This window comes from Natator depressus, chromosome 4 (assembly GCF_965152275.1).
Source record: "Natator depressus isolate rNatDep1 chromosome 4, rNatDep2.hap1, whole genome shotgun sequence".
NCBI classification, from domain to species: domain Eukaryota; kingdom Metazoa; phylum Chordata; order Testudines; family Cheloniidae; genus Natator; species Natator depressus.
Window position 1 is genome coordinate 59498738 of NC_134237.1, and position 26891 is coordinate 59525628.

At 41.5% G+C, this 26891-nt stretch overlaps 1 protein-coding gene across 1 annotated transcript in view; it reads left to right on the top strand.

Moving 5' to 3' along the window:
* The first annotated feature begins 298 nt into the window (after window positions 1-298).
* The window catches only part of TMEM131L (transmembrane 131 like), a 130231-nt gene continuing 103638 nt past the window's right edge, over window positions 299-26891 (top strand). Inside the window, exons 1-3 of the mRNA XM_074951027.1 lie at window positions 299-504; window positions 1303-1373; window positions 10720-10763. Coding sequence (XP_074807128.1) covers window positions 381-504; window positions 1303-1373; window positions 10720-10763 — 239 coding nt within the window. The 5' untranslated portion in view covers window positions 299-380. The remainder of the gene's footprint in view (window positions 505-1302; window positions 1374-10719; window positions 10764-26891) is intronic.

The window sequence follows — 26891 nt, forward strand, 5'->3', positions numbered from 1 at the left end:
GCTTGAGACAATAGGCCCCATACTGGTCTCCTGACTCGGGCACGGCTTCGGCTGAACTCAGCGAGCCGAAGTAAGGAGCGCAGGATTTGGGCCAGTGTTGGCTGAAGATTTACCTTGCGCCCCCTCCCACGACGCACCCCTCCCGTCCCCCAAGCTCTGTGGCCGGCCTCTTCTGCCATGTGCTCTGCAGGAGCGGCGGCAGCCGGGCGGGGCCCCGCGTGCAGGCTGCATTCTCATTGTCAACGTTCCACCCTGGGCCGCGCAGCGCCCAGCCCTCCCTATCTCTGTGGCACACACGCGCAGAGTGGAGCGAGGCGGCGGCTGCAGTAGCAGCCTGCAGCCCACACTGCCGGAGCCGCGCGCAGTAGCAGAGCACCAGCATGGCGGGGCTGCGCTACCCGCAGCAAGGCAGCTACTGCCGCGCAGCCACGGCCATGAACCTCTTGCTAGGCGTCTTCCAGGTCCTCTTACCCTGCTTTCGCCCGGGAGAAGCGCAGGGCCAAGGTAAGCGCTGGTAAATCAGCGTAAGGGAAAGGGGCTGGTGGAATTCGCAGATGGGGGGAAGGGGGTTGCTGCTTGTAAATAAGGTGGTGGAGGAGAGCAGAGGGGCTGTGTATGGGCAAAGCAAAGGCGAAAGCCCTGCTCGAGCACCGACTAGCATGATCGATTTTGATCGCAAAGCCATTCCCTTTCCCTCCATCCTTTTGTGCATGCGATTCGAGCACAACCCGTAGCTTTGTGTTGGCTGTAATGGTTCCCAGCCCTGAGACAGAGGGGAGAAGAATGAGGAGGACTCCGCTTCCTGCTGCATTGTTTCTGGCTCTGCTGTTGTGGCTGGAGTCCTCGGGTTTGGCCCATCTTTTAACGCTAGAAGCAGTTGCAACCTTGTAACAAACTGCGAGCCAGCGTTACAGCGAAATAAGCCATGAATTTCCCCCTCCCCAACCCCACATCCTTGTGGCTCCCTCCCCCGGCTATGCCATGCTGCACACACACACTGACATTGCAGAGAAAAGAGACCCTCCTTTTTAATCAGTAGAGGCTCCTCAGGGTAGGCATTAACCCACCCCCTGTTTTGAGTCAGACACATCATGATCTTTACCCGCTGCTACAAATTCGCTCGGAAGGCACCAGGTTTGCCTGCCCACTTTAGATGTCACCAGCCCGTGCTGCTTTTAATATGGACACTTTTTTTCAGCATTGGGGAAAAGAGAAACATGACATGCTGCTGTTAGAGCTTTCTCCTGTATGTAAAATGCGATTAGTTATTTTACTGTGTGTTGTTTTGTTTGGCTTGTTTAGCTATTGACCCAATCCCCAGCGTGGTGGAGCTGTGGCAAGCTGAAGAAGGGGAACTGCTGATGCCCACTCAGGTGAGGAGATGTGTTGACAGCCCTGAGGGGTGTATAGAGGGAGGCGCAGAAGCAGCTTGGACAGCCAGCCCCCAGCAGCAGTGACTGCTACTAATGTCAGTTTGCCTTGCAAACAAACTGTGTGGCCACTGCACCTGGCAACAGTGCACAAGTCCCCCATGTGATACCATGAATCATAATGGCTTCAGGTTCAGGGGCAGGGTGTGTGTTTGGGACTGCACCTTGCCAGGGTTGCAGCAGCCAGCAGTGCTCACATTTAAGATTACATTGTAACTCTTGAGAGAAATAAAGTGATTATCAAGCACCTGTAAAGGACAGTCTATTACAGTGTTGCTCTACCTCAATTCTGTTTTGGTGTAACGAGCTCTAATAGCGACAGAAGAGGTATGTCTGTTCAGTCCTTTGTCTTTTTGCGGAGGTATCCAACAATGTTGCTAATTATAGTGATGGTTTTCTGATGTGGATTGTGGCTTGGCACAACCATCTTATTTTACGTATAGCACCAAAGATCCATCAAATGGTAGCTTTAAGCATGTGCTGATGTGGGCAGGATTTGAGTTGGAGTGTTAAAGGTTAAAAAGCTCAATATTCTATTCAGCAATCAAGTCCCACCTTGATTTCGTTTTCCAGAGCTGTGAGACTCAAAAGAAAGAAGTCAAGTTAGAAGGAAAGAAACTACACAAAACACTTAAATGCTTGTAATTGCTTTACAGTCCCTAGTTCTTAGCTTCCTCTTGCCTACCTAAGATATATCAAGTTCAAACTCCTCTAACCATTTCCTCCTGCTTTTCCCTCCCATTGTTTTTACTCCTCTTAAGCCCCTCCCAATTTCCCTCACATTTTCTTCAATGCTGCCCCCTATGCTTGAACTTTCTTCTCTCCATTCAACTTTTTAAAACATTTGATCCACTAAGTCTCTCAGTGATGACTTCTCCTCTTGCACAATGTACACAATATTTGAGACTGAGCCATAATTTGTGTGTGAAGCGTAATGTCTAACTGCTTCTTTTAGGTTCAGTATCCAGCATGCTGACAGCCCTCCATAAATAATAACTTGCAGCAATCGCCAGTACTGACATCTCACCTGGGGTTTATTTTTGTTTTTGTTTTGAAATCATTTGCTTTCTGAATCTGACTTGGGCAGCACCATTCTCTTGGTTTCTTAGTTTCTCTTTAAGGTGACCTGCAAGTGTGTGGAAGGAAAGGGATGGGAGAACTGGACTCATGCTTTGCTTTCAGGCCTTCTTTGTGCATCACAGGAGAACAAGGTGGTTTTGTTTTGTTTGTTTTTAATCCTACCTGTTTGTAACATTAAAATGTAGGTCCTGTTTATCCTGAAAGACTGTGGATGAATGGAAAACTAGTGGAATGTTGACTTCATAAGTACCAAGAAGGGGAAACTTGATGAGAGCAGATGTGGCTTTTGTTTAGACTCTGTAATTTTCTGAGAGTGAGTTTGTTTGTTTGTTTGTAATTTGTTAATGTCTGTTTAACTAAAACTCGAGAAAGAAAAGTTCTTTTGTAAAGGACTCAGCACTTATTGAGCATAATCCTCTCAATTATGGGCTGAAAAAGCCCCAGATATGCACACAGGCTCTTGAGTCCTCCAATGAAAAAGGGAAATGCATTCTGATTTTTCTAAAATAAAAAACAAGCACGTGATTTTTTGGGGAGTGGGTTAAGGAAGGGGGATGTGACTTTCTTTATATCTGTACACAAAAAGAAGGATCAGGGACTCTTAACGCAACTTGTTTTTGTTGACAGGCACTTTTTCGAAAAGTATCAGCAGATCACTGTTGTAGTTGCTCTTAAGGTCAAGTATATTTTGTTAGTTTCTGCCAGAATCCAAAACGCAATGGCATGGTAATTAAAAATTGGCACTCTGTAAGGCAGACGCAGTATATTGTTACTAAAGGGAATTTTATGATGGGAAGAGTGACTTGGAAATCCCCAGGACAAAAATAACCCTCTTAGCCACCATAGATTCAGAGAGGGGGTTAATATATTTTTTTCAATTTAAAAACAAATCCTGGGTATGGCTATAAACATTGAAGATGCCAGCAATTAAGTCATCCAGCACTACTAGTTTGCACTGAACTTTTCCTTTGTGGTGTCCGTGGCGCATATATATATATATATATATATATACATACACATATATATACATATATATATATATATAATATATAAAATCTTAAATGACTTTAAAATTGTGGGGGAGCTTATATTCTGTCACATTTGTGGACATAAATTAAGTATAATAGACCTGCAGGATGTTCTGTAAAAGATGTTGCTAGTGTGGATTTGGCTGTATTTACAAGTATTAGCAGATTTCCACAAATAGTGATGTTAAATTACACAGAACATTTTCAGGATGCTGGAATAAACTCGGATAAAAGGGAATGCAATGATATTCATACATTTTTATAGCCTATTAAAGTACGGCTCTGGGAGACTAGGCAGGTTGAGATGGTGTCTCAGGGACAGAGTGGTGCTAGTAGTTTAATATCGGTGCCCTGGTTATGTCTGGGGGGATGATGATGATCTTTGGTGCACAGGCTGCCAGATGGTAGGGTCCTACTTCACTTCATGTTGTTTAATGTAGTGTCTGTGGCTAATAAAGTTAATTGCCATCTTTGATTAGAGGGTTGATGAAGCCTTTGGTGCTACATGTGTAACTGAGACTTGGCTGGGTGACATTGCAGCATGTCATTAGCCCAGATAAGTTAGTTAAAGCACAGATGGAATGTATGAGGTCTCCCACTTTAAAGCTGTATTCAACTTAGGTTATGTCTACATTGTTTAAAAAAAAGAAAAAAAAATGTAGCGGTGAGTCTGACACCAGGTCAACTGACTCTGGCTTGTGGGGTTTGAGCTATGGGGCTGAAAATAGCAGTGTAGATGTTCCCACCTGGGCTGGGATTCAGAACCTAAGCTCCAGCCTGAGCGGGAATGTCTACACTGCTATTTTTAGCCCCATAGCATGAGCCTGAGTCAGTTGACCCAGGCTCTGAGACTTGCTGCTGTGGGATTTTATTTTTTTTGTTTTGCAGTGTGGGTGTACCCTAAGAGAGCTCAATCTGAGACAGAGGGACTTGTGTGGATGTGCAGCCTACTCTTAAAGACCTTGGTTGAGAATTACAGTAGAACCTCGGAATTATGAACACCTCAGGAATTGTAACTCTAAAGTGTTTGTAACTCTAAAGTACAAACTCTAGATTTGTAACTCTAAAGTGTTCGTAAATCTGAACAAAACGTTGTTTGTTGTTTAAAAAGTTTACAACTGAACATTGACTTAATACAGCTTTGAAACTGTACTATGCAGAAGAAAAAATGCTGCTTTTAACCATCTTAATTTAAATGAAGCAAGCACAGAAACAGTTTTCTTACCATGTCAAATCTTTTTTTAAACTTTCCCTTTATTTTTTTAGTGGTTTACATTTAACACACTACTGTATTTGATATTGTGTGTGTCTCTGCTGCTGCTTGACTGCATTCTTTCAGTTCCAAATGAGGTGTGTGGTTGACCGGTGAGTTCGTAACTCTGGTGTTCCTAACTCGTGAGGTTCTGCTGTACTGTATTCCTCTTAATGCAGTGTTGGAGTGGTTGTGACTGATTGTTTATACAGATAATACAGAAACTATCCAGTGTTAGCTCAGAATCTCATGGGTGCCCTGCCAAATATGGGACTCCCCCACGTGCTTTCTAGCCTAATACACACAGCTGTGTATACACTGGATCTTGATTTTGAATGAGTTTTGGAGGGAAGAGATTGCACTCTTGTCATGGACAGTACCATTGCCACCTCCATTAGGAGGTCAGGACACCTCTTATTTGTTGGTCTACCTCAGGGGTTGGCAACCTTTCAGAAGTGGTGTGTCGAGTCTTCATTTATTCACTTTAATTTAAGGTTTCACGTGCCAGTAATACATTCTAATGTTTTTTAGAGGGTCTCTCTCTATAAGTCTATATATTATATAACTAAGCTATTGTCGTATGTAAAGTAAACAAGGTTTTCAAAATGTTTAAGAAGCTTCATTTAAAATTAAATTAAAATGCTGATCTTATGCTGTCGGCCCGCTCAGCCCGCTGCCAGCCTGGGGTTCCGTTCACCAAGGCTGGCAGCAGGCTGAGCGGGGCCTGTGGCCGGGACCCCGGCTGGCAAGGGGCCGGCAGCCAGAACCCCAGACTGGCAGTGGGCTGAGCGGCTCAGCCGGCTGCCACTCAGACCGCTGCCGGTCTGGGGTTCCATCCGTTGGCTCCTGCCAGCCAGGGTCCCGGCAGCCGGCCCCTCCAGCCCGCTGCCGGTCTGGGATCCCGGCCCTGCCCACATAGAGTGGGTACCTACTTTCTCCCTGGTTCTAGAACGTTCTTTTCCTCTCTCTATCTGCACTGAGCTGAGGGTGGGAGTGCACTGAGCACAGGGCTGGGGGTGAAGGAGCAGGCTGGAGGTTGGGGTGCAGGGTCTGGCCAGGAGCTAGAATGAGGGAAGGGGCTCAGAGTTGGAGCAGGAGGTTTGGGTGTGGAGTGCTTACCTGGGCAGCTCCCATTTGGTGCGAGCGGTGCAGGTGAGAATGTGTGTGTGTGTGTGGGGGGGGGGTGCAGGAGCTCCTGTTTGGTGCTCAGGGTGGGGGTGGGAATGTGGGGGATGCAAGAGTCAGGGTATGGGGTGTGGGGGGTGCAAGAGTCAGGACAGGGGGCTGCGGGTGTGTGAGGAAGGTGCCGGAGTCATGGCAGAGGGCTCGGGGCATGTGAGGAGGGTGCAGGAGTCAGGGCATGGGGTGTGGGGGGGCTGGGTATGTGTGGAGGATGCTGGAGTCAGGGCTGGGGTTGTGGGAGTGCAGGGGTCAGGGCAGAGGGTTGGGGTGCGTGTGGGGGGGTGTAGCGGTCAGGGCAGAGGGCTGGGGGTGTGGGCTAGGGTTGTGGGGGTGCTTGCAGCCCCCTGACCAGAGCGGCTCACGGCAGGGGACTGGAGGGGATATGCCCTGATTCCACCCCCTTCCCCAAGACCCCGTCCTAACCTCTTCTCCGCCTCCTCCCCGGAGCAGCAAGCACACTGCGGCTCCACTTCTCCTCCTCCCTCGCAAGGGCCATCAGCTGATCGGGGGCAGGGAGAGGAGGAGGGGCAGGAATGCAGCATGCTGGGGGAAGGGGTGGGGGAGTGGGGAGCTCACTTGCACTGCAGCAGCAGCTGGCAGGACCAAGCTTCTTCACCCTGCCCCCTCTGGGGGTGGTGGGCGGAGAAGAGCAGGCCGAGGCGGGCAGGATTTTTAATGGCACGCTGCTGCCTGCCGGGGTCCCAGCCTGGGTTCGGGAGCGGGGTGGGCGGCTGGGACCCGGCGGGCAGCAGCGTGCCATTAAAAATCGGCTCGGGTGCCGTCTTTGGCACGTGTGCCATAGGTTGCTGACCCCTGATCTACCTCCAGAACAAGTTAGATTTCAGATGGCTGTCAGGAAATGGCTGTTCAGACTGGCAACTCCCCAGATAACATATTGTCCTACCAGGCTATCTTTTTATCCTAGATTGTCAATGAAGTGGTGCTGAGTTACTCATTCCCTGCATGTTTCTCCCAGATAATGCTGATATACAGGGTGGATTTGATTTAAATCATGATTTAAATCACTAGTCAGGAAGACTCGATTTAATCATGGATTTCTACATAAAAGTGCATTCTTGTTGGTTGTTATAACCTTAATACATATTTTTCACAACTCAGATAGATGTAGGTTTCATTTTTAGAAGGTACACACTATACATTTTAAAATGATTTATTTTGAAAACTTTTCAGATTAGTTTTACAGCGATATCAGAAAATGAATGATTGTTTGGTTATTTCATTTACCAAAGGTAATAGAAGCAGATATTTATGAAGTCATTGGGAGGTGAACTATCTCCAACTCAACAGGTTAATCATTAATATTTGGAGGATTTTCTTGCCATGCTGTATTAGGAGGAGAACATCACCAGACGCACATTTAAACTGGTTTATTTAACTAAAACAATGTTATGTATTCTGGGATTTTTTTCTTCAACAGCAAACATACAACATTTTAACAAAACAAGTGCATGAATTTTTGAATTTAGTTAAACATTCAGGTTTTTTAAAATCAGGTTTGTTTTTGTTAAAATTGTTTAAAATAGTTAAATGAAATATTTAAAAAAAACAAAAATTAAATCAACTATGTCAGCCAGGTCAACATGAGAAATTAAAATACTGGCTTCTGCAGCTAACTCAGTCGTCTTCACCTTCATTTTCCCGTTTGTTCATAATCTGGAAAAGAAAAACAAGCTTTCCTGTTTTTTCAGGTCCCAAATGATTTCTCAGTTTGGAATGAATTAGTCCAAAGGAAGAAAATATTCTTTCTACACTGGCAGAAGAAGCTACTGCTGTTAAAAGTGAGATTATTACTTCAACAGTCTCTGAATCCAAGTGCTTAAGTGACTTACACCAGTTCACTGGTGTGACTTTCTTTAAAACATCATCAGCAAACATATATTTCTTGAATGGTTCTTATTCCCAAACTGGGTCTCTTTTACGGCCTGCTGCCATTATAGGTTTTCCCTTCCAGTGAGAGAATGGTATGGTAGATCTCAAATCAATGAAAGCTACACTCAGAAAGACCTCAAGACTTCTGGAATATGCTGCTCAAACAGTTTCACTTTGTTTCTCCTGCCTGTCCCTCCCTTCTCACATTTATCTCCAGATCTGTTCTGCCCCCAACAATCTTCTATTTGTTGAACTTTTTGAAACTTTGCACTTTTAGAGAGAGTTAAGGGATTAACTCTGTGTACACAAATGTGCAGAGGGACAGTAGGGTTGAGATCTGTTATTTCTCACATCTATATATTTATTTATTTATTTAAAACGTTCTTGCTGTTAACAAGCATGTTATCTCTGGAGATACAAATCCACAGTTTGAGAACTGCAAAATTAAGCATCTCTGATGGTATCTTCTAGACTGAGCACTGAGTTCCATTGGGTAGATAGAAAGATTAACCTAAATCCCGTAAAATTGGGTCCCTAATCCATGAACTATTGGAACTTATTTACAAAATTTTTCTTAAACATTACATGACTATATTGTCTCATACTATAGTATTAGAATTTATAATCCCTATTCCATGATGAGATATTTTTGAGCTATAATGTATCTTAATTAAAACTATATTTTAGATTGCTTTTTTCCTCAAAAAGCATTTTATCAAAAAATCCAATTTAAATAAAAAAAATCCAATTTTTTTTTTAAAATCATGGATTTTTATTCACCCTACTGATAGCCTTTGACAGCTAGAGGAAGGAAGATAGTATTAGAGCTAGAAGGCATGTTCCAAGTCATGAATGTTCGAGGTGTTATGCCATGGCTGTACCACAGATGCGGAAGGATATCTTCTCCACACTATAGTGAATGTGAAGTCCTGAGCAGTAGAACAGTTAAAGAATGGTGAAGAGCCTGGAGATACAGAATGAGACAACAGAGAATCAGATTTTAGGTTTTCACGCTTGTTAAAGGTTGTGGATAATACCACTTAGAATCAGACTGGGTTACTAGCCTTTGTTGTGACATAGCTATTTTGGGGAGATTAAAATTTGAAGTGGAGGTTCTGAAATGCATAGGGAACACGGGGAAACTGGATTTATCTCCCTCCTAGTTGGTTAAGTCTAGTGGGGGAAGATGCTAGCTCATTTATCAGAGGAGATTGTCAACCCCTCTTCAGGAGTTTCAGATGCTAACCTCTCTTGTTACGCTGATGCTGAAGAACCGTCTGAGGTTGTGAATTTCTAACCTCTCTTTTTAAGGAAAGTTTATGAAACGGTTTTGAAGTCCTCAGATTTTCTTAATTCCTGTCAGTCTTGTTGCAGGCCTGGATATGATATGAAGACTGCATTTGTCTCATAGGTTCGTGATCTGCTTCTGGCGATGGACAAAGATTAGCTGTCTGTGCTGCCTTTTAAAAAAAAAATCTATCAGATGCTTTTAATGCCATTAACCAATGATATATTGATGCATTTGCTGACCCTGGCAAAGATAGAATTGTATCTGAGTGCTTGTCTTTTTCCTTTCTTCATAGTCCCCTGGCTAATATTGAGCAGCTGCTCATCTCTTCAGGGATTCTTTTCTGCCATCCATTGCTCAGTAGGTTTGTGAAGCTGTGTGGGCTTTGTTGCCCCACAGCTCTGAGTTTCCATTTTATTGGACCTCGATGATAGTTAATCACTTCTCCAGTGTCTAGCCAAAATTGGAGCTTGAATCAGAGGTTCATCCTGGGTTAGAGGTAGAATGGGAAAACAGCTGGAGGAAGTCATAAAAGTTCTATCTTTTCTTTGTGCGGCGTTTTCCTATTTTTTGCTGTTCAGGTTTGCAAGTTGAGTATCTTGTGGGACTTTAAACTGGTGCTTCAGTAACCAAGAAAACTTCATATCATTTGTGTTTGGCAAGATGACTGACCTGTTCATGAAAATGTTACTCTAACTAATGTTGTCCTTTACTTGGTCAGTGCAAATTGGATGGTTGCACCCTGTTTTGCACTACACCTGAAGACCACTTGGAAACACCAGCTGGTTCAGAACATAGCTATTTGCCCATTTAAAGGGGTTTCCTGCAACAAGCATATTAAAACAAAGCTCTATTTCACTTCAGTATGCAATTCAAAGTGTTTTGAACTACAAATTATCATGATTTGTGCCATGTATGTTTTGGAGACCATCTCTCTTCTCATGTTTTATTTCAGCAGTTGAGATCAGCTGTGATGCTTGAGCTCATAGGCCCTAGAAATGTTTGTGGGCTTCTGTGTTCATTGGAGAGTCCTAGATTTAGGAATTTGCTTCCTTGCCTTTGGTCAGACAAATGCCAGAGTTTGTCGACCTTCAAGGTGTTTTATGGTCTGTTTTCTCAGACTTTGGATAATGAATGCATTGAATAATCACCAGTACTTTGAGGGGAACTGATTGATCTTTATGATTTGGGAGTGTTTAATGTTGATATTGGTTTATCTTTAATTCTTTCTGTATGCTTTTAATCATTTGAATTGTACATCTGCATAAAATTCTGAATAGGTGCATTTGTACAATCGGAAATAAATACAGTAGATGGAAGTTTAGAAAAGATAATGGATTAATGATATTAAGTGGCAATAAAATCCTAAATCTTGGTTAGATGTTTAATTACTTAAGCATGTAGAATTTCTTTGTACTGAATGGAGCTACTTAATTATTTTATACTTTCTGTCTTTTTACTAGTGAATCACGATTGTGTCAGTTTCAGTGGGATTAGAAGCACAGTACATTTCCACTGTACACTGTAATGATATTTAAATCCTTACACGGTATTTTTTCTGTTCATTAGGCTGATTCTGAGGAGGATGTGGAAGAGCATCCACAAGAGCAAAGGTAAGCAAAACCCAACTTAAACCATGGATATTAGAGCTCATTTCAGTTTATAAAACTGCATTATACACTTTAAAACGCATTCAGGTGTCACTGGACAGATTAGTTAAAAATAAAAGTATTCTGACATATTACATTGTGTTTTATAATAAACTTGAAAAGTCCATGACATTAATGCTACAGTACTTATATCATTGTTAACGTTAATTAATGTTAATACAAACTAACTGTTATCAGTGAAGCCAGATGTAAAGCACAATATGTACCAGGCTCAGAAAAATACTCTCTTGCCTCTTTTCTTCCTAATTTTTTACCTTAGTTGTATTTGATTTTCATGGTTTTTGCACAAAAGATTTTTACATTTGAAAATGGACTTTATGTATCTTTCATAGTGTGTCTGTTGTTTGAACTTGTAATGGATCAAATCTCAGTTGTAAATTATAATAGTCTCACAGTGTTGCGAATGTTGTGAGTGTTGTTAACACTTGTATATTTACAGTGATAGGCATGATAGAAGAGCTGGTGGGGGAGAGAAACAGTCTCACCTTGTTATTATAGATCCATATATTTCCTGGACTTTCAGTTTCTTGAAACTAGATAAACAATAACATTTTTAAGAAATGTAGCTCTTAACTATGCTGTTTCTTTTAATGTCAGTCCTTCCATTTTAAAGGGTTGGGTAGTATCTAGGGCTGCAGATTTGTCACAGCATACTTATCCAAAGTCATGGAGTGGTCACGGTAAATTTAGTTAAAGTCATGGGTTCAGGGGAAATGGTGTGTAAAATCATGGATATGAACATTCAACTATCTATGCCTCTTTACTGTGGAAGTATTTATGTATATTGCATTTAGTCTGTCTACTGACACAGGGAAAAACCCACCCAGGATACAAACTCATGGGAGGTCACCACTTGTGTTCTTCTCTATGCTGCTGCCTCCTCACCCTACCAAAGGTGCACTGACCACCTGCAGCAGCAACCTCCACCCTGGCACTGGAACTCTATTCCCAGCCTGATGAGGAGGGGGGGCCCTGTGAAGTGTGAGGGAAGAGACCTGGAGAATGAGCCCAGGCCAGTGAGTAGGAGAAGCCCTTGGGGGACAGGGGGGATGGAAGAGCAAGCTCACCCGACACTGGTGGTTCCTGTCCCATAGGGTTGGGTCCAGCTCCCCGCTCGAGGTGTTGTGACCTGGTGCACAGGGTCTCAGCGCCATGCATATTTGCTCCAGTCACCCCTTCTGTCATTATGACAGGAGGGTGGCCAGGCAAAATTTAAGTGAGTGATGCTACGATCCCATGCTCCAGGACTGGGAAGCCAGGCCCAGCCCTGTGGGACAGGAGACATTGCCATGGGGTGAGTGCAGGATGGACGCGCTCTCCAGGCCCCCCTCACTGGGCTGGTGTGGGCTTACTTTCCAGGGCCTTCCCTCTGTACGGGGCCGGCGATCCACCATTGTCTGGGAAATGCAGCTTTATTAAAAAGAACAGGAGTACTTGTGGCACCTTAGAGACTAACAAATTTATGAGAGCATAAGCTTTCGTGGGCTAGAGCCCACTGCATTGGATGCATAGAATGGAACATACAGTAAGAAGATATTTATATACACATACAGAGAAGGTGGAAATTGTCATACAAACTGTAAGAGGCTACTTAATTAAGATGAGCTATTATCAGCAGGAGAAAAAAACTTTTGTAGTGATAATCAAGATGGCCCATTTAGACAGTTGACAAGAAGGTGTGAGGTTACGTAACATAGGGAAATAGATTCAATATGTGTAATGACCCAGCCACTCCTAGTCTTAATTAATTAGCCTCTTACAATTTGTATGGCAACTTCCACCTTCTCTGTATGTGTGTGTGTGTGTGTGTATGTATATATATATATATATATATATACACATCTTCTTACTATATGTTCCATTCTATGCATCCAGTGATGTGGGCTGCTCAACGAAAGCTTATGCTCAAATAAATTGGTTAGTCTCTAAGGTGCCACAAGTACTCCTTTTCTTTTTGCAAATACAGACTAACACGGCTGCTACTCTGAAACCTGCTTTATTGAAGTCATTGACACAAAGAAAAGTAACAGTATCAGTAATACTTTTAGCACCGTGACAAACCCACAACCCTAAATATTACACAATTTTTTTCACATATTTTGTTTTCTCTAAGTGTCCAGATTAAAATACTTGGAAATCTACCAGTGAAACAGTTCTGTTCTTTGGTACATATTAGTGTAGGCACATCTTTCAGTGCCATGTAAGTCATACAGATCACAGGACTTAAAATAAACAAATGTTTTAGATATAATGCAACAATATATTAATAGCTGCAGTTATCCACAAAAGCTTGTTTCATTCAGCCAGTGATTAAATGTGGGCAAACACAGGATTTCATTACCTTCTTAATTATTAGTGGAGCAGGGGTTGTTGGGTGATTTGCACCCCACTGCAGCCCTCTTCCAGGTAAATTTTTTTCCATCAGGAGTCCAGCTGCCTAGGATATGCAGTCAGGAGCCTGCCTAATCCAGGACAGAATCAAAGCTGTTATCTCTGTTCTCTCTCAAGTCCTAGAGAATGGTAAAACTGGCATTTGAAATGGAATAGCACAGTTGTTGGTACCTCTACCAGTTGCTGCTTACAGTTCCTGCCCATGTACTACATGTGATTCCTAGTCACAATATGGCTGATAACTTTACCTTGTTTTTCCCGCCAAAGAAGGGCCAGATCCTTCAGCTGTTACTCAGGCAAAACTTCCATTGATAACAGTGGGAGTTCTGCCTGGATAAGGACTGAGGTTTTTGTCCTGCTGTTCGTGCCTGTGGCCTGTAAGATTTTTCCATGCAGGGTTTTTAATGCATCTCGAAGTATTGCTGGGATGAAGTCAGGACCAATTGACGATGGTGTTTGTGCTTCTAATTAGTTGCCAGAAACATGGGGCTTGGGGAGAAAAAACATCCTTTGATGTTTGCTTTTCCCTGTAGGTTCTGTGGCTGGCTCAAAGGGCACTGGTAATAAAAATATTGGTAAAAGCTTAAAATAGTTCCTGAGATTGTAATAGGTCCTGTGACCAATTTTTAGCTACTCAGATGTTTTAAAATAGCTTAATGGCTGATCCATCTCGAATATAGATCTTTGTTGTGAAAGTAAAATTTGTCAGCTGTACTGCACGCTTAAACTGTTTTCATACTTGAGTGCTCTGGGAAATCTATCTATATAGCTCTCGATTTGCATGTGTCCTTTAAGCTGTTTTTTATATTTTCCTGCATATGCAATAGTTATTTGGACATTATGAATAAGGGCTAGAAAAGATAGTTGAGAAAGATAGTAATAAGAATAGTATCCGAGGGGTAGCCGTGTTAGTCTGTATCCACAAAAACAATGAAGAGTCTGGTGGCACCTTAAAGACTAACAGATTTATTTGGGCATAAGCTTTCATGGGTAAAAAACCGAAGCTAAAAGTAGCAAGTATAACAGAAGCTAATGGTGAAAGTGAATTAAAGCGGTCTCCAGTGCTGAAGAAAGCAGACAGAGTTATGGATCTTGGGACACACACACAGAGATCTTCCCAAAGCATTACATAGTCTGCAATGTCTAATGCTAAGTTAATGGGTTCTTTTGGGAGCTTGTTAATCTAATTTTAGAAAAATGATCACTAAGGCATTAACTGTATTAACTGACTTCCTGCACATGTGCATCTCAGAAACATCCATTTGAGGTGTGTTTTGTGTTGTGTATATAAAAGGAATAGATATAATTTATTATCTTTGTACCCAATTTTCTACATAGGCTAATGCCAAAACCATATTTAAAAAAAAATATGGAGAGGGTTGCCATTTTGTCATAAATTTTGGAAAGAACCTTTCACTGACAAGTCAGAAATGCTTTGTTTGGAGTTCTGTGGGCTGGCAGATGCCTGGCATAAGTGTGTGTGTGTGGGGGGGGGTGGGGAGAGGAAGACTAGTGGGGAGGGGAGGAAGATGTTGCTAGTTACCTAGGTTACAATTCCTGCTTCCCTGATTGCTTGGACTCTCCTGGGCAGTGTTTTATGGCTACCTGGATCAAGGTCAATGTAGGAAATGCTGACAATGTGTAGTTAGATGGTTGGACATGCTTTTTCTAATACATTCTTCAACCAAATTAAAAGATTCACTTACTTAGAAATAACCTTTTATGTTGTTTCAAGTTTATTAAAAAATATCTCCTGCATTTGTAGAGCTGGAGGGAAAGCTCTCTAACAAAAACAAGTTTGGCATAGGCTGTTACCAGCAGAAGAAAATCAATGACAAGTGCTGACAGTTATTTCTTCAAACTGTTGAAACTTCAGAGTTTGAACAGCTGAAAGTGGATGAGCAAGTACTGCTTGTCTGAACTGAAGGAAGATAACGCCTGTAATACTGCCCAATTTGCTCAAATAGAGAAAGATCGAGTACAGTAAGCTGTGACGGATCTTGTGGCCAGGCTTAATTTCGCTGAGGGTAAAAATGAAAAACCAGAAAGTGAAGTTGAAACTATTGAAAGAGGTTACATGATAAACCAAGCTATGATAAAGGCTTTCCCTGCCAAACTCCTATAATTTGCCGGGAGGGAAAGACCTCAGCTTGTAGGATCAGAGGCTTTTTAGAATAGTCTGCTTATGAGGATTAAACTGCATTTATTTTTATTACCCCGTTGTTTCACATTAGAACATGCACATCGAGTAGCCAAAGATATTGGAAAGTCAAATGATAAACAGAGACCGACATCACTGAAATGTCTAAATGTCCATTACAAAGTCTCCAGCTAGTCTACAGGGAAAAAGGAAGAAATTTTTCATTGATTTATTTTAAAAACTGAGTCTTCTAAGACTTTGAAGGAGAAAAGGCTTCTTGCTCTTACAGTTTTTCATTGGGGATTTTATAGAAAAGTTTGCCCTAAAATTACCTCTCTCATTGATTAATGTGTGTAGAAGGAATGTTGCTGTACGCTTTTATATCATAAAGGCACATAATAGAGAAAGGGAAGGACTGCAAACAGATCTATTTTTTGTTGTTGTTGTTGCAATATTATAGTAGTAGCAAATAGGATAGAAGGTATTTTACCCACTTAAACAGATTAGGCATCTTTGTTTTGTTTCGACAAGGCTCAGATAACATAATAAAAGTCATGTGTGATCCACTTATCTCAATCAAACAGTTTTGTTGTGATGAACTTTTTCCCTTGGATATTGAGAGGGCAATTTGACCTGGTGGAGTGGGACTACTTACTGTACTTGAAGATATGGACTTTGAATTGTTTACAAACGCCCTAAGAATTCAGTGGCTAGAGTAAGAGTTGGTAGTTAGAATTCTTACCCCTTTCACTTGTCTAGGAAAAATACTCTTGTTTATACTGGTTTTTGCTTTATCTGTGTAATACCATCTAAGCCTTGGCAAAGGCATCAGAGATAAATATAGGAGGAGAGAATAATAAAGTAGTATTGTATGCTGCTGTCACTTAATTTTTCTTGGAGTTGGTCATTGAGATTTAGTTTATATTAGCAAAGTATAGTGAGTTTGGTATTCTTGAAGGGTTTTAAATGAATTTTGAATAAGAGATGATTTATCAGTTGCCATCCTGAGGGATAATAAGATGGGGGTTAAATTCTCAGTAGTTCAGATGGACTGAGAAACCAGTGAAGTATTGGAGGATTAATATATGCATAGATACTAATGCAATTTAGTTGTAATTCCATACTGAAAAGAAGACATGAAAAATTGGCATGCTTCACATTAGCTGATTTGGATATTAATATGCTAGCCTGTAAATGAATGTGTTGCCAAAGACAAGTCATCTATTCCATAATCACAAATTTATAGTGCTGAGACCCAGTTCAGATTATCTGTGAATACATTTAGAAGGGCAAGAAGTTTAGGGTAGCTAGTGATGTATTTTAAAAAATAAAAGGGACAGGTACTCCTGGCCTTGATATTTTAATTCCTAAAGGTCCATTTTTTGGGGGGGAGGGATAGTGGCATGGAACCTGTAATACACTCTTAAGCATGGGAGAGATATTGAGCAGACTTCAAATCTTCATAACAGCCTCTTGGAACTAATTTTTTTTCTCTATATAGATTACTCAGAGAATAAACAAACCTTTCTTATATTACTAAAAATAAAAAATGCAGCTGTTAATTTGTTTTTAAGATTAAGCCTTTTTACTCTCCATTAACTGGAGTTGCAGCAAATCGAAAATTGCCTCCAGCATACACAGAATGAATCCAGCTTTTGTGGTATAGTATGGGAGCAGCAGAAAATTATCTCATCAGTTAATTTTTCCTTTTTAAAGTAGCAATTGCAGGCTCCTTATGGCCCCACCAAATTGTCAGGGAGTCGGTAATTTCAGTTCCACCACCACTGGAGTGAAGGGGTTATTTCAGAGTTATATTTTGTTTTACAACATTTCTAAAAGAACCAAGAACAGTGTGTATATATATGTTCTCTGAACAGAAAGATTTAAATAGATGCCTGGAGCCAATGTGGAGGAAAGTGGGATTTAATCTACAATTGGTGGAGTTACTCCTCCAAATTAAGCTAAACTGGAGTGTTATTTTGGATATAATTTGTAAAATTTACTCAGGAGCTCCAGCTGGAGGTGTCTCTTTATTTTGCTGCTGTTTACTTCTTTGGGCTAATACAGTAGAAAAGCTCACAAGGTTTGGCTGACTGGAAGACTGTCTTTTGCTGCTCACTGGAGAAAACTACCAACGTGGTTTGCAAAAGTATGGTATATCTTAATAATGGAGAAACAGATGGCGGTGAAGGGCAGCTACATTTCTAGAACACCTACACACCTTTCTGGCTTCCTCAGTTGGTGGTAGCTATGGTGAGCAATCTGGCATCTCCTCGGTCCTTCTTTCTTTTATAGGGCTTTTTTGTCTTTCATATTTTATAATTCAGTCACTGATGAACTTTACCTTGGATTGCACAGCTGTAGTATCAAAAACAGTCCTTCTTCCAAACTATTTATCCTACTGTAATTGTTTTGGAGAACCATACATACAATGTGCTTCTTACTTTCACTGTTTTATTTGTGTTCATATTAGCCCACATAATTTACTGTTGTGTTTTTATTGTATGTTAAATTAATAAAAATCTCCGCCACTCCCCACCCCTCCTCCAAAATATCTTGGAGATGATGTTCCTGTTAAGGCATATAGAAGGATTTATATGGTGTTTATAGAACAGTGGTTCCCAAACTAGGGGTGCCGCTTGTTCAGGGAAAGTCCCTGGCGGGCAGGGCCAGTTTGTTTACTTGCTGCGTCTGCAGGTTCGGCCGATCACAGCTCCCACTGGCCGCGGTTCGCCGCTCCAGGCCAATGGGGGCTGTGGGAAGCGGCACAGGCCAAGGGACATATTGGCCGCCCTTCCCACAGCTCCCATTGGCAAACCTCGGCCTGTGGGAGTCGTGATCGGCCGAAACTGTGGACGCGGCAGGTAAACAAATGGGCCCGGCTCACCAGGGGCTTTCCCTGAACAAGCGGCACTCCTAGTTTGGGAACCACTCTTATAGAAGAAAAACAGTCCATTAATAATAGGTGTCTTAAATGCTCCACTACTGCCTAGGAAAAACTTGCTTGATGTGACTTGGTTTCTTTCATTCCTTGATGCCAGCAGGTCCAGAGAGCCTTGCAATTTTATCCATTGCTTCATTTTAGGCTACCATATATTTATATTTAGAATTTCATAGAGTACTTCACAACTTATTTACAAACAGGAGGGCTCATCTGCTAAAAACAGGGTATGTCTGCTGACCTGGGGAACAAGAGACCTGAAGTTACTCCCAAAATGTATTGGATGGCAGTGCTATATGCTAACAAATGAGTCATCTGACCAACCCATTTTTAAGAGCATTAATCAAAGTCAGAAGTTATAACACTGGTTCAGGCCAATTGTATTTTGTTGTATGCCAGATTGTACATCTAAATTCCATGCCTTTCTAGGAACTACAGTTAATGGAATATGAGTCCATCCACCATAGTCTGAAAAAAACTGCCAAACTCCTACCCTCATCTTAGATTCTATTTGATATTCTGGTGAAACACTGTGCAGGTGATGAATCACCTAAAGTAATCTTACTAATGCATTTTAGCTTTTGTGATAGCGTGGGAAAAATGCAGAATCAGTACTTGAGTTGGAAAAATAAATGCTGTTATGCGCCTCTCTCACCACACTGAACTTTAATTAGCTGGAAGATACATGCTGTCATCCCAGGGCACGCTTGGTCTGTAGACTTACTTTCTCACATAAGCTTAAAGTGGACTTTCTCAGCCCCCTTGGGTGACTGCCCACTCTGGAGAAACAAGCAAGGAGTTAATCTCCTGAGCTCTAATCCTGGTTCTGTCACTTGGCTCAAGGTGTGGCCTTGAGCCAGTTCCCTCCCTCCTGTGCCTCAGTTTCCCTATCTGTAGAATGCACTTAACCCCACAACACCCCTACCAGATAGGTGAATGTTAACTGGGTATTGCTTGAATACGTCAAGAGCTATATTGCTGTATATGTACTAAACTGTAAATCTGCTCTCTTCTGGCAGTATGAAATGCGTTTTAAATACATGCATAAATAAAGCAGTTTTCTAACTTAATGTTGATGTTCTTTTTCTTTCATTTATTTTCATTGTCTCCCCTCTCTCTCCTTTATTCTATTTTCTCTTTTTCTATTGTTTTTATTTCCTCTATTCTCCCCCTTACACTCTCCCCCCGAATCTTTCATCCATCTCCTTGAGTCTACCTGTCTTTCTAGCCTTCTCCTTATCAATCTCAATTCCCACCCCAAGTCCCTCGCTGTCCGGGTCTATGGCAGTTGGTCAGTCTGGTGACAGGTATGGCAATTTCCTGGAGTGTATTGGACAAACCTTATTGAATTGATTTAAAGAATTTTAGGAGTTCATTGTTCTAAAATGCAAATGTTTATGTATTATTGTATGTAACATCTCTAATAGGGAGACGTGACTGGTGTAAACCCTGGGAGTTGTTAAGAACTTCAAAGGACGATTTGAAACTATGTGAATGTTTAAAATTAAGTGGGTTTACCAGGAAATCTCTTGAGGGAAGCGAATGTAGATTTCCCACCCTTTGGTGATGCAGATACTCAGCTTTTTGACGCTTCTCCCTGAGGCGGGGACCTTGATCTGTTAATCATCTGTTAGGTGAGGACAAGATCAGAAGCCCAAACTGTATAAAGGAGTGACTCAGAGATTCTTAGGTGTGCTTGTTCTGAACCAAGGCAGTTATGAACTTGTAACCACAGACAAACTCTTTGTGGGGTTTGAAGGGCTGATCCCTACCAGGGTTAAGGGTGATCCTTGGTAAGCTTATTAGCCTGTATGTAGTTTTTCTTATTGTTTTTGTATGTGTTCTCTGTAAAGCTGTCACCTTAAGAATAAAGGTGTTTGCTTAGGAAAAGCTTTGCGGTAACTGACAACTGTGGGCAATTATGCTGTTTGTGGCCTCTGGGAAGGTAAAGCAGGCCTGTTTAGGCGATCTGACTTGCTGGGGGCGGTGCAGTCTGGAAAAACTTCAGTGAGCAGGGGGAAAGATGCAGGTCTCCTTCCAAGAGAGGTGATTTGCTGGGGGAGCTGGAAGCCTAAGAGCAAATGCTCTTTGTGACCACAAAAGGAGAATACAGATGCACTGACCCTAAACTGTGACAAGGCTCTTCCTGCCTTTCCACTGCTTGTTTATGTGGAGTGTGAATTCTTCAGGCTAGCGCTGGACTTTATGCTGCTGTGTATTCTGAGACTCAGCTCACCTGGAGCATTTTTCATGGCCTAGGCGCTCAGATGCCACATTGAGGAGCACAGTATAAACGGCTAGATAGAGGCCTGCTGATTTCTGTGCTGCAACTGCACTCAGCCGTGCCTAGCCTCTGGTCTCTGCATCTCCTGCCTCCCTTTCAGCTAGCTGCCAGGGTGGGTGGATTGGTGGTGGCTGAGACTGCCTCTTCTCTCCTCGCAGGGTTCACTCGCTGCCCTGCTATCTTATCTGAGCGATTCTGAGGGAGTTGGGGAGCTGCCCTGAGGGCAGGGCATACCGAGCAAAGGGCTGGGGAATAACAGCAGAACCCTTGTCAGTGCTTGTTGCTGCTGTGAAGAGCAGCTCAGCTCCTGGACTACTGGAGACAGTGGTAAGGTATAGTGGTAAGAAGGATCAGGAGGAACGATGTGATATGGGGAGAGATCAGGGAAGAGAGGACTGATGGTATGAGGGGTGGAGATGGAGAATGGATGCTGTGTTTCGGCTATGGAAAATTGATATAGGAAGGAGGGTGGATATATTTGTGTTGGAGTAACTGGTGGATATGAAGGAAGTTGAATAGTGGGCCGCACTATTTGTCATCGTATGGAAACTGTGTGTGTGTGTGTGTGCGCGCGTGCCAATCTGTGTGCAGTTTTTCTCAGGCTTATTTCTGATCCCTCATAGACTCATCTGGCTGTGCTCCAGGACCCAGCCCACTTGGAGTTCATGGTCCTTAGAGCCTGAGAAGTTCTACTCAACGGGTCAGGGGCATCCTTTCTCAATTTCTCTGGGTCTGCATTGGTTCTGGCCCTGACTCCAAAGCAAGAGCAGAGAAAGCCCTCAGTGTTATAGGCTGTTAGTGTCGCTATACAGCAGTGAGACAAGTTGACATAGTGCCAATTCAATGTGCCATATGACTGCATACTGTCCCACTTTGAATGCTGTGCAAGGCCATCATGTACATGTTAAATTCTGTGATCCCTGGAACAAAATGTGTATCTTGTTAAACCTAACCTACCTTGTTTGGAACAATAATGATAAATAGAATGGATATATTATTTTTAAACAAAGGAAATAGGATTGGTTGGGTAGAGGGACAGCAGGGGATAGATTACATTTGAAAAAGAACATACAGAAAAAATGCTACTACATGACACGTCTGTCATCACTCTGATCATTTTGTCTTTTCTTTCCCTTATCCTTATTTGCTGGTTTTGTATTGTAAGTTGGTCAGTCCAGAGATTCTCTTCCTGTGTGTCTAAGTAGCCCCTAGCACATTTCATTATTATTGCATAAGAACCTAAAATGTGCTAAGGGCTGTTTAGACACACAGGAAAATACAGTAAATTATTATTATTATATTTACTATTGCATAAGAACCCTACATTAAAAATGTTCATGTTAATCCCAAACTCCACCATCTGATTTTTTTGGGTAAATAACCATATGATGGGTTGATATCAAATGCTTTGATTTTACATCACTAATTCAGAATGACTTCTGGATTCCTTTGAAAAGAAAATGTAATTCTGATTAGTTGGTACATAAATCCAAATGTGGATCGGAGGCAGTAAAATTAAAGGTGCCTACAGTGCTAGGTAGTTTTAACTGTGTTCAGATAGGGACAAATGAACACTGCTACATTGCATTTATTAAGATTGTTCACTTTTCCACCAAATAATGGCAAATTATTTTTTTTAAAAAAAACCCAGAGGAATATAACTTATTTATTCAGCAGCTGTCTAGAAGCCCAGTCAGTTTTATTAGAACTGAAATCAACAAATTACTAAAACAGACCATGCTAATTTTATTTTCAACTAATAAAAATCAAACTATCTGAAATCTCTTGACTTGTGTAATAAAATTAGCATAAAACAGGAAGCTTACATTCCCTGCTTCCCCATATCAGTTAGTTTATTGCATGTTGACTAACTTAATCCAAATGAAGAAAATATTATTCCTCCCCTTCAGGAAACTCAAGTGAAATCAAAACCTACTTTCCCGCTTTAACCAAGTGCCTCTGGGTGGCTGGCTCAGTGACTTCTTCCAGCCAAGTGGAAGGTCAGCCAGCGGATGGTCTCTGTACCAAGGGTGGCTAGGTGTAGAAAGTATATCAGCATAAACCGCTTCAATAAGTAGGTATTTGCTGTGGTAATTTGAGTATAGAATGTGGTCAAAAAAGTGAAGTGCTTGTTTCATTTGTTTCTTTACTACTTTCAGTGTAGCCTTAATTATAATGTCAAACCTAAGTTTTTAAATATCTAGCTAAACTGGGAGAAATGTTAACTTGTATCCACTTTGCCCCATAGCTAGTTAGGAAAGAAAGTTCTTCTGTGATAGTAAGTTACTACTGAGTGGTCAGCTTATTATTTTGGTCACAGCAGTCACATCTAACTTGGACAGTGGCAAAATGATATTAAGAAATACTGTACATGTTGTAGTATTTTCCTGTTTAATTCAGTGAAACCTTTTTTTATTTTAAACTTCACTTTTTTAGCTTATTACACTTTACTCTTACCCTGTTAAATTTGTTGCAGAATTCAGAGCAGTCGCTGCAGGGTACTTAAGGATCTCGACTATACATATACTGTAAATGTGAGCAGGGCTGCAGTTTTGTCATAGTAATTTTTTGGAAGAATAATGGAAATGTAAGTAGGAGAGAGAGAAGTCGTGGATTATTTTGTGTACAAAATAACCTTTGTTTCCCATTTTTATTAGCAGTCAGTGTGAATATGCTGTTTTGAGCACAGGAATTTCCAGACTAGAGCCAACCACTGTAAGCCCAGCCTTGCTCTCAAAAATAAAAAAACAAAGAAGGGGGGACGGGGAAGAATGTTTTTCTGTGAAGGGGTAGTGCAGCAATCTAGACTGGTCTCCTCTGTGGTAGCCTCTTGGTTAGCCCAGGGGTTCTGCTGCAGTTCTTGATTAACATTGTTCAGCTGTTTACCATCTCATCCACCCACATGCAAAATTCAAGTCCATAACTATAAAATTTCACAGCACACATCAAGGAGTTCTAATAAAGTAGAAACTGTGAGAAGAAAGTTGGAACAGTGATAGTGCAGTTTGAACTGTGTTGGGTGCAGCCTCATTCACATTTTCCCTGTGTTTTTTATATTAGAAGAAGTCATGAGATTTTTAACATGAAAAGAAGTTTTATTAAAATCTTGTATACATTTGTTCATAACAACGTGCTGCTTAAGGGAAGATACAGAAAATAGCTTGATATTCTTTAAGCCTAGACTGATTGGGAAACATTTCCTTTGGATGATGGGATTGTGACAATTGTGATAATGTAGCCAAACCTCACATAAATGACTTCAGTTCATTCGCAGGCCTAAGGATTAAAAGTGGTCTGGTCTTAATGTTAATTTGATCAGTTTTAAAATGCCTGGGAAGACTTCCTGAAACATGAACAATTCCAGTACGGTATAGGAGGAAATAGAGTAAGTGATGCTAAGTATTAAAGAAGATCTTGGATGCAACTTTTTGGTATTTTTTCTGTGTTTAATTTTTCATTTGCTGCTATTCATTATTCTGTTTTGTTTCCCCTGAGACCTGATTGTTTTCATTAAGAGGCTGTAGGATAATAGTATGTCTAAACCATATATCTATGCAACCCATCACCCCCAACTTTGAATTAAGGTTGTAGATAGCAGACCTCAACATCACGAACTGTAAAATGCAAGGTAATAAGCAGTTAAGTCATTCTGCACACCAGCTATACCCTATTCATCAGTTCCTCTTCTCAGCCTCAACTACCTTCCACCTCCACCCACATATTCTTAGGAATGTGCAGTGGGAATTTCCTAGCTTTATGATGATATAGCTATATAGGAGCGTTGACATTTAATCACATGGATCGCTAGCAACACTAACATTTACTGTATTATCCTCTTCCATGCTCCTGACAGCTTCACTTTCCTCTCCTGGCTTCTTGAAGATGTGGATGTATTTCTTTGTTTTGCTTTGAGTTGGGGAGAAGGTAACTTAGTAGGCAGAGGAATAGTTTTCATGCGCGAATCTCAAACTTTCAAAACCAACATCTTGTGGTGGACTTTTAGAGTTATTTTGGGCTTTTGACTTTGAAGGTGCTGAGGCCTTTCAGCTCCTACTTCATAGTGGAGGAGGCACAGCAGATTGCAAGTCTGAGCTGTAAAGATATAATAAAGTTTCTCTTTATTTATATTTTTGCCAGTAACTCATAACACAATTCTCTTTGGTACTGTGATTGTAAAACGAATCCTATAACCTTCCCTGAACATGCAGGCACCTGAAATTCTGCCAACAGGTCATGTCTCTCCTATCAATCCTGGTGAAGACTTTCTTATTTAAGTTGCTTACATGTTTGGAATGTTCAGGCAGACTCTTAAGAGTTTTACTCTCTGCTCAGTGTTGTGTGAGCTTTAGATGCTTATTTCGTATTAGCATGATTAGAAACTGGTTCAAGCCTCGTGAGTCAAGCTGAAACTAAACTCCATGTGCTACTGAATTGGATGTCGTATCTGGCATTTTGGTCTCTGGCTCAGGGCTGCAGGAGTAGTACTGTATGTTCCATTGCCATTGGGAGGATACCCGGAGTGAAGAGGGACTTTGGGACTCCTATGACCCTGAACCAGCAGTGTTAGTGTGATGTGTTTAGCTCTGGGGAGAGTGAAACAGATGGTTTGTGTTTGTTTTTCTTTTTTGAGGAGAATCCTCTTCATCCCTTCCAAAGCCTAAAGGCTCCACTATATTTTACTCTCCTCTACCTCTCCAATTGTGTAAATCTTGAGCAAAGCATGCAGGTTCCATGGAATGATGGACACAACCAGCTGCAAAAGATATGTCAAAAGGGCACCTGAATGGCTGAAATCTTCTAAGAGAAAATTCTGGACCTTCTTGATGACCTCTGCCAGAAAGATGAGTGTTCAAATGTGGGTCTCTTCCTGTACTCAGCATCCCGTAATGAAGTGTACCCAATTTTCAAGATTCTGCTCAACAGGAACATGGAAATTGTCAGTCACCCACTGCCTTCCAGGCTGTATATTTCATGGGGGTGGGGAGAGGGTCAACTATATATGCCAGTCAACACGCAAACCATCACCACATATTTTGTCTTACCAACACTGGTGTTTACATTTATTGAAAATCCAGGGTCAGAGCCCAATAGAATTGCAAGATAAGATCACAGTTGCTCAAATCTGCATTATTGAATTAAAATATTGTGTTATATGAGCTAATTTATTCAAGGTTAAATTATTGTAGCCTGTTCGAAAGCCATTGATGTTATTCATAGAATATCAGGGTTGGAAGGGACCTCAGGAGGTCATCTAGTCCAACCCCCTGCTCAAAGCAGGACCAACCTCCAATTAAATCATCCGAGCCAGGGCTTTGTCAAGCCTGACCTTAAAAACTTCAAAGGAAGGAGGTTCCACCACCTCCCTAGGTAATGCATTCCAGTGCTTCACCACCCTCCTAGTGAAAAAGTTTTCACCATTGCAACTTGAGACCTGTTCTGTCATCTGCTATTGTCTAACCAATTGCTCTAAATTTCCTTGCTCACACTCATAGTTTTATTGATGATTATTGCTAATGATACACTGCTTTGAAAATGACAATGTATTTAAAATTAAATTTATAGTTTACAATATATATCAAGATGAGATGTCATTCTAAAAGATGTGCTCTAGCTCAACCAGAAGTTATTAGCTTGATGCAGGAATTACTGGCAAAACTTGTATTGTCCGTTTTCTAGTAGATCAGACTAGATAATAATGGATTCTTATCCTCATATCTTTTAGAAGGATATGGAACATAGAAACAGTTTAGAGGTCAGAAACGCCATTGGTGGAATCTTGACTCTATTGAAGTCCGTGGCAAAATTCCAGTTGACTTCCACAGGGCTAGGATTTCAATCCAAGCATCATTTAGCAGCCCGTGCAGCTCATACAGCACTGGAGTTATGAGCTGTCCACAGGAAATGCTGCTTAATAAAACAGCCACCACATTCTGCCCTACCTGCAAGTTCTGTATGGTTTGAAGGTGCTGCTCAATATAGTGATTAAACAATGATCAAACTGCCTTGACTGTGAGAAAATATATTAAAAAAAAAGAAAAACCCAAAAAAACCAGAACGGAACTATCAGGCAAGATGTGTACATATTTGAGTAACTCTGTTACCTTATTATTGTAACTGTTGTCTCTGGTCTCCCAGGGTATGTCTACACTACAAAATTAGGTCGATATTATAGAAGTTGATTTTTAGAAGTCTCTTTTATATAGTTGATTGCGTATGTCCACACTAAGCGCATTAAGTCGGCGGAGTGCTTCCTCACTACCGTGGTAGCTATCCCACAGTTTCTGCCGCCCATTGGAATTCTGGGTTAAGCTCCCG